General features: G+C 39.8%; 1 protein-coding gene across 4 annotated transcripts; it reads right to left on the minus strand.

Annotated features, from left to right (window-relative positions):
- Window positions 1-484: 484 nt before the first annotated feature.
- Window positions 485-8,308, minus strand: LOC112196213 (probable pre-mRNA-splicing factor ATP-dependent RNA helicase DEAH5). 4 transcript variants are annotated; one of them, XR_002935037.2, is made up of 6 exons: window positions 8,150-8,308; window positions 7,289-7,371; window positions 6,647-6,726; window positions 3,330-6,527; window positions 1,705-2,455; window positions 485-802 (listed from the first exon to the last, which is right to left on the minus strand). XR_002935037.2 is itself a non-coding variant. In XM_040517476.1 (4 exons), the coding sequence occupies exons 3-4, from the start codon at window positions 6,506-6,508 to the stop codon at window positions 2,062-2,064; spliced, it is 3,573 nt and encodes a 1,190-aa protein (XP_040373410.1). In that variant the 5' UTR covers window positions 6,509-6,527; window positions 7,289-7,371; window positions 8,150-8,308; the 3' UTR covers window positions 1,622-2,061. The 4 variants fall into 4 exon arrangements, 1 of the variants encoding a protein (XP_040373410.1); XR_002935038.2 differs by having other exon boundaries at window positions 485-838; XR_005809079.1 differs by having other exon boundaries at window positions 1,267-2,455.
- Between the last annotated feature and the right edge of the window lie 379 nt (window positions 8,309-8,687).

Below are 8,687 nucleotides of genomic sequence, written 5' to 3' on the forward strand. Positions count from 1 at the left end.
CAACTCAATTTCAGACAGTTTAGTGGTCAAATAGAAGTGGGAAGAAACTGTACAACATGCTTAGAGTTACTTGATTAAGCTTCTTGTTCTGCTTAAGAGTTACTTGATTAAGCTTCTTGTAATGGAACAAGAAGCTGAGTGGTTAAGAATTCCATGTGTCTAAGGGTCTTGCATGAAGACATAGATAGTACATATGAGCCGAGGATGACTTGCCAGAGAATGGAGAAGCCATGATCTCCTGGGAGGTCATCCTCAGCTCAAGTTTGCTCTCTTTTCTCTCATGTGAGATTCTGGAGAACAAATCCAGCCACAACCATGCACGCCGACCTCATGACTTAAAAATGGCTTGATTTCTGCGAGTACTAATAACATTTCTCTCATGAAAAGAGATAATCTAACACATGAATTGACTATTTTGCAGTCCACCAGGTACAGAACTGCATTCCTCCGAGACATTTTTGGCTAGGTACCCTACTTGGTCATATATCCAAAATAATTTACTTCTTTTAACAAAACTGTGATACAAAAACAGAGCATTTTGTATACAAAAACCGCATCTATACAAAGTAAATGGTAGATCTTGAAACACAACTTAACTGCAAATTATAAAATTCACTATTCTTGCAACCAAGATGCCGCAGACTCGAGAGGGGAAAAGAAGTCACTAGAAAATTAGCCTCTAACGAACCTCAAAAGAATGTCCAGCGGCCCTTTACTTTCAGAGCAAAGTGAAACTGGTCAAAGCTCAAAGCCTCACACCAACATGAGAAAGACACCGCTAAAGCAGCTGGGCGGGACCTTCCTGCCATCGATGAAGAAAAACTGCAGTTTTAGGGACCTGAAGAAAAATATAGGTTTGTTTTGAGGTAATATAAAGCACATATTTGAACTTTTAACCAAACATTCATAATGGTTCAAAGTTCAAACACGCAGGAGACGTTTCGTGTATATGATAAATAATAAGCATCAAAATAAAAGTTATTCAAACAACCAAGTGTTGATTAATTCACCATAACCCTCCACTCCCAAACATAAGAAAGCAAAGGTCATCCAGAACGATTTATAACTCTGTTTGGCCTCTACCATGTGAACCAACTATACCAGTAAGTAACTGAATAATATTGTTTCCATTAACTCAACGAGCCTTAAGCAGCTCAAGAATTATGGAACCTAAAACAATTAAGTACTCCATTCTTTGCTGTAAACATCAAAAAGCAATCTGAACACCTACAAAAAAAGTATATATACAGTTGAATACAAACTAACCTGTCAACCATTTTCCATAAAGAATTCCTATTATAAGTAGTGTTGAGGTCCCAGAAAGACCTAGGTTAGCTTGGCGCCACAGACTTGAAAAGCAATTATCAAAAGACCATTCTGACAAAAGACAGATATAAGAAATCTTCTCAACTTCTCTAAATCCTCTAATCAAATTCCCTGGTTCCCAATACTACCCTCTTCAGGAAATTAAAACAACAATGAACCTGGACTTGGAACTGTAGGATGCCAGCCGTCCACTGAAGCCACTCATCAAACACAGTTGAAGGCATAAAAAAAAGTGTATTCTCGATACTTTAATTGAACAGCATAACAATAAAAGATATACCGAAGTCAAAGAAAATTAGTACCAAAATAAAACCTCAAAAAAAAGGTGGTATATGTCAATAAAGGATAAAATCATTGTTATTATGTAAGTAAACAGACCTTGTTCAATCTCCAATCTGATATGGTGCAAAAGGTTTTGGAAGATTTTTTCATGAGTTCGAAACAGAAGCGGTTGTGAAGAAATAAACAACACTGGAACCTTATGGAATTGAATTTCTGCCCCTTGCAAAAGAAATGGCCCTTTGTTTCTCTCTCCTCTGCACATCTGCAGAGGCAAATATGTTTCCAAATAGAGAGCCAGATGGAGACTGCTGGAGCTGTGATTTCTTCTTCGACCCCAAAATGGATACGAAGTAGATAGAGTATGTAGAAGTTGTCTTACAATCCGTTTACATTTGCACTAAAAGAAAAATCAAAACACATTCACGCTGACAGCAGGCTTGAAACCAACACATATCATGCACGTCGTTTACTAAGACGCCAAGAGTTTGGTTCATGGTATCTGTCATATAGCGGTTCAATACGCTCTTGACGCTTGCGCTTACTCATCTTGGTAGGGTCTGCCACTTTGAAGAACCTGGGTGCTAGTTCCACAAGCCATTTGGGGTCAACGACGGTTACCTCACGCATATACTCCTTCGTAGTCATAACCAACTCATGGTAGATGATCCAATCTGGTTGTCTCTGGAAGAGCGCACTGCTTGGATGGATATAAACTGGCTGGTTCTCCACTAAGGTTCTATACCCCTCCTGAGGGTCCTTTCTAGCACCATGGAAGAAAAATCCCGCCGTAATTGCCTTCCTGATCTGTGTAAAATTCTTTCCAGCACTCACAACATCCAGTTTATACCTGAAACTCACAACCAATAGTCAGAACACAGTTTATCATCAACTGAGATTACTGAACTTTTATAGAATTGACCAGCAGTTTACTTCTAATAGATAATATATGAATAATGGGCTACAAAACAGCAAGGGCACAGCATACATTATGAATGCTCTTGATAAATATGGTAAATTTAATTGCAACAAAAGTAGTCATTGAATCAGATTTTTTTTTATATTTGTTGAACAAAGTAAGTGATGAAGCATGTCTCTCTCCTCTGCCCTTTAGTCATCATTTAAGACACCAAGGATACCAATGTACTTTATCAGGTGCAACAAAATAGCCTCTCTTTTTTTCCACTGTATCCAGGCCATATCCAATACAACATGATAAAATTCTGGGGGTATCAGAATATCTGAGGTACATATTTCGTTTGGGCGTGATTTTAACACTATATACATACATATGTCTGAGAAAAAAAACTGCTCTATCAACATCTTAATAACTAGAATGGCTACACTTGAGAGGATGCTTGTTTAAATACTAGGCTATAGACAAAAAATGTGAGTAAGAAGTTACAACACTTATTCCTCTGATGGTGGTAACACCTTGACCTTAAGTTTTTGAATATATAGTCTGTATTCTGTAATCACATGATATTCACAATTACCTATTTACTGTTCAGTACATATCTGGATTCTAAAATATAAAGTAGGCATGAACATTCAGCATTACCAAAAGTACAAGGGAGAAAAGCATGCTAGATTGACTTTTCTGAATCATGGAATGTACCAAGGATGCAAAATTACAATTTTATAAACCATGCATGCAAATGTGAACCAGGAAAGAAAGAAAAAAAATACCATGCAGCCATGCAAGACAAATTAGAAGCACATACTTATCCATGATGCTTAGAAGCTGTTTTCTGACATCCTGTGCCCTCCTAAGGGATCGAGACTGAACGAAGTTCTCAAAGCACCATGGCCCTGAAAAGTTCTTAGCTTTCCAAGCCTCATACACTGCAAGTAAAGTCAGATGGTCTCCCTCTGGCTGGAAAAACTTGGCTCTCTTCTGATCAGCCTGGGCTTGTTTTTCCCTAGGCCTGTAAAATATATTGCCTGTCTGAATCATGGCAATCATGGTCAAGATCTCATCACTGCATCCAAGGTCCACACTGGCCAGTAGCATCTTAGATAGTGGTGGATCAAGAGGAAACTCAGCCATTTTCCTACCCAGTTTGGTGAGAAGCCCCTCCTCATCGAGTGCTCCTAAACTGTACAGTTGTTCCATAGCAGAAATGAGTGCTTGGGGTGACGGAGGATCCATAAAATCAAAAGACAACAGATCGTTTATCCCCATTGCTTTCATGGTAAGTGTAGTTAACCCAAGATTTATCCTCTGAATTTCTGGAACTGAAGTAGGGGACATCTCATTGCGGTATGCACTCTCAGTGTAGAGGCGGTAACACTTTCCAGGCCCAGTACGCCCAGCGCGCCCAGCTCTTTGCTTGGCTGATGCTTGTGAAATTGGGGTTATGACCAGTGAATCCAGCCCTTGCTTTGGGTTATAAACATTTTGCTTTGCAAATCCAGGATCAATTACATAAAATATCCCATCAATGGTTAGTGATGCCTCAGCAATATTAGTAGCCACAACTACTTTCCTCTTCCCAGGTGGAGCTGGATCAAAAATCCTCGACTGCATTTCACTAGGAAGGGCACTGTAAACTGGTAAGATAATCAACTCAGGTACATTTTTACCAAGACCTTTCATCCTCTCAAAAAGTGACTGGCATGAGAAATCAATTTCTTCCTGTCCCGTCAAGAAGAGAAGGATATCCCCTTCTGGTTCTGTTAAGTGAATCTGTAGAACAGTGATTAGAGATGCATCAAGATAATCACTTTCTGGCTGCTTGGTGTATAGTATCTCTACAGGAAAAGTTCTCCCCGGTATAGTGAAGATGTTACAGTCGAAGAAATAACCTGAAAACTTCTCAGCATCTAAGGTAGCAGATGTGACAATTAAACGTAGGTCTGGTCTCCGCTTGATAAGTTTCTTCAATAATCCAAAAAGAACATCTGTATGGATTGTCCTCTCATGAGCTTCATCAAGCATGACCACAGAGTACTGAGAAAGGTTTTCATCGATCAAAATCTCCCTAAGAAGCATACCATCAGTCATGTACTTGATGACAGTATCAGGGCCAGTGCAATCCTCAAAACGAATAGCATAGCCAACTTCCTCCCCCAAACGACAACCAAATTCTTCAGCAACTCTCTTGGCTACAGACATCGCAGCCACCCTACGTGGTTGTGTACACCCAATCTTACCCATTGTTGTGTAACCTGCTTCTGCAAGATATTGTGTTACCTGGGTTGTCTTGCCCGAACCAGTCTCACCAATGACAACAAGAACTTGATTTTCATGCACTGCCTGAACCAATTCTTTCTTGAGCTTGTAGATAGGCAAGCTCTGCCTCTGTTCCTGAAGTGAGAGCTTTGACCTCTGCCCAAAACTAACAGTCTTCCCAAAAGCATCCTTCTTCCACTCAGGCATGTCATAGGCCGACAAACCAACACCTCTAAGCTCCTGTGCAAGATGCCTCTCACCAGTCTCTGGCATTGGATCTTCCCAGGGACGATTCAGATCCTTTGGGATTGAATCCAACATGGTTCTTTGCTGCTGCTCACGCACTTCTCTGCGCTCTTTAATAAGTGCAGATTGAAGTGCAGCTGCACGACTTAATGACCCCTCTGGATTCTTAAAGATTTTCACAGGTGACATATCTACAGAATACCTGCTTTGCCCTTGCAAAAAGGCTGGCTCATCCTCATTAAGCTCAATTTCAAGCTCTTCCTCAGCTCCCTCTTCTTCATAAAGCATCCCCTCTGTTTCCTCATCATACATTGGATATTCTGTAACCCCCAAAACACCTGAGGCAATCAACTGTTTGGCTTCCCACTTCTCCGGCGAGCTCATTCTCTTTAATGGCCGCCGAGAAGGGGCAACATTGTTCTCTTCCACAATTCTAATCCCAGAAAGACCAGTCCTTGTCACAGGCCCATCATGCTTTGATACCGAAGGGTTTGTCCTATGAGCGTCATCCTCTGAGCTCTTCTTCAATGGAAGCAAATCCTTTCCGGTATGCTGATCAACATCCCTCATTGAAAGGCTCAACTTCTGACCAGAAACTGAAATCACCTTAACATAGACCTCTTGATCCCTCTTCACCACATCTTTAGCATTACCAATACGCCGTGTTGCCATCTGTGAAACATGAACCAAACCCTCCTTCCCCCTAAAGTCACTGAACTGAACAAAGCAACCCGTGTCCATGACTTTTGATACCCTGCCCTTATAAACCTGATACAATTCAGGCTCATCAGAATGGTGCAGTCCACTCCGCTGATCCCCACCTCCTCTCCTGTTACCACCATCTTCTCTAACATCTTCATCCTCTTGATACCCATCCCTTCTGTGCTTATTGGATCGGTCTGTATGCCTTCCCTTATCATAATCATGATGTGTATCTCTACGCCTCTCATCTCTGTCATACCTATCCCTGCCCCTCTCTCTCCTATCCCTATCTCTATCTCTGTCTCGATCCCTTTCCCCATATCTGTCTCTATCTCTACCTCTACCTCTACGCCTATCTTCTTCACGCTCATCACCCCACTCTTCTCGGTCACTTTTCTTTTCTTTGGTCTCCATCTCAATTTCCCTCTGGAGATCATTTACCCTATCCCTGTTATCAGCAATAGACAGAGCCTTAAACTTGGTCTTCTTACCTTCAGTAGTACTGTCTATCATTGAGTCATTCTCAGACTTTGGCTTCGGAGGAAGAATTGCATGAATGATAGTGAGGAGTGTGCGGACAAAGTAATCGGGCATCTCGGCACCATTCTCCTTCAATTTGGCATCAAATTCATCCACGTTCCCACAGTTTCGTCCCATCTCAGTTATGAACTCAGCAAGAACTTTATCCCCAAACCCTAGATGGGTTTCCAGCTCTGAACAGACTTTGGAAACCAAGGAAAGGTACTCGAGCTTCTTCAAACCATCATCAATGGCAGCCATCTTTGGAGATATTGAAACACTACAAGGAAAAAGGGTATTAGACAGAGAGCATTAATAAACAGGTATTATCGCAAACGAAATCATAAACCGAATTCCAGAGCACTAATAAACAGTTAGAAGGAAAAATAAAGTACATACCAACAAAAAGAAAGCAAACAGATAAAGGAAATGAGTACAAAGGGTATAAGTGTCTATGCAACTACTGCCAAAAAGTCACCCTGCAAAAAAAGAACAAGAAAAATAGTAGTAAGATATTATAACCGTATCAAAACTGAATTACTGATGAGAAAAGTGCAAGATTTACTTTGTACTAAAGTGTAAAAGAGGTTGATCACAAAAATTCTGATGACTTGTATACACAAAATTGATATACCTTTAGATGAATGTGGATTTTAGATAACAGGCCAAAAAAAAAATACAGAATGTAATTGGACTCGTGAAGAACGCATTCAGAAGAAGATACCAAGAAAAAAAAAATAAAGGGGGATAAAAACAGGAGAAAGTCACAAAACACAGAAAATGGCTATCCAGCAAAACTTGGATAGCCTACAATGACCCATCACCCATGGACTAAGGACCATAGTGATAGATATTATTGGCAAATATAACATGAAACAACTGGCCGGAATATGTTGATATCACCGTGACAGAAGTCATAAAGGCCATTGTGACTTCGTATTCCAGCATAAATAGCCATTTATTTACTCCATAAGGTCACCACATATCTAAATCAGACGCGGAAAAGCCCGCAATACTTTAAAAAGTTAAGAGAAGAATTACCTGCAAGTGCTGTGGTACAATGTGTGGTCAGATGATCTTTGTGTCTGATACCTTTACAATAACCCACCACCTCAAGTTCATGCCTGAAAACCAAAGCCATTTTGAGTGAAGAAGCACATACAAAAACTGGGAGCTAAAAAGTTTTAAGGAACATGCCAAGGATTATGTAGTGACAAGTATTTGTTATAATCACTATGGTCAAACAATATCCTCATGTCAATTTTACGAAAGAGATAGAGGGGTTCACAAGAAGAGATAGGAAAGCATCTATCAAAATCATATATCTTTTGCAGACAGTTTAGCAGTAATGGAACTCCCTTACAGAAGGTGTCCCTCCCTAGAACTCTTCGGCCTGCAGAAATTTAATCACCCTAAAAAGCCAAATGCTTCCATCATCTATCATTCTCTTTATTTTCGGCTTAAATAGCAAACCGAGATCCTATCAGCCAAAAGTCAAAACTCCAAACTTTGATACCATCCCAGAACGAATAAAGCCTGCTGCTTTTACAGTATAACTAGTTTTCATTTCTATATTAAATCCAAACTTGCCAAACCCCAAAATCAGCACCTCTAAATTGTCATAGATTTCAGTACTAAATAACTTCCATTGATTGTTCTTACAATTGGGGAAGCCAAAGATGTGATTTTTATTCAATGGATACAAGACTATTAGACAAATCTCCAGAAAAAGCAACTAAACCCTATAACAGATGTATCAAGCGCAGCTATATAAACCCAAACTAGCAGAAACCAGTATGCAATCGGTAATCTACAAAGTTAGCAGAGCAAAGATCACATAATTTTGCAAAGAGTGGAAGAATGAGAGAAGGAAAGGAGAGAAATTGAGAGGCAGTGACGTACCTAAAGGGGAGAGAAATTCAACCGAAGATGAGAGTACGGTGGGCTGAGGCCGACGACGCGACGGCTCTGGCTTGCGGTTGGAGGGATCCTAGTGAAGGTGACTCGGGTCCGGTAAGGGCATTTTATCAGACGCATTTTTCGTATACAAAGTTTGTTTTTTTTTTTTTTTTTTTTTTTGAGAATAAAGTTTGTTTTTATTTATTTAATTTTAAGTGCTTCTATTCTTAAAATTAGTACCGGACTTCCAATATATTTTTAAAAAAAAGTTATTATTACAAATGGTACTTGAACTTATCCTCTATTTTATCGATGGTACCTGAACTTCCATTTTGATCACAACCAGTACCTGAACTTTTCGATTTCATTTTAAATGGTACCTAAGGCCACCTTCGATCACTATTCCTGCATAAAAAGCCAAATCTAATCAAAGAAAAAACAAAAAAACAAGTTCAAGGCAAGTCTATTACCAAAAAATCATCACTATATATGATCGCAACCCTCGAAATCATCAAAAATCATCACTATGATTGCCTCCCAT

This window comes from Rosa chinensis, chromosome 4 (genome assembly GCF_002994745.2).
Source record: "Rosa chinensis cultivar Old Blush chromosome 4, RchiOBHm-V2, whole genome shotgun sequence".
In the NCBI taxonomy this organism is placed as follows: domain Eukaryota; kingdom Viridiplantae; phylum Streptophyta; class Magnoliopsida; order Rosales; family Rosaceae; genus Rosa; species Rosa chinensis.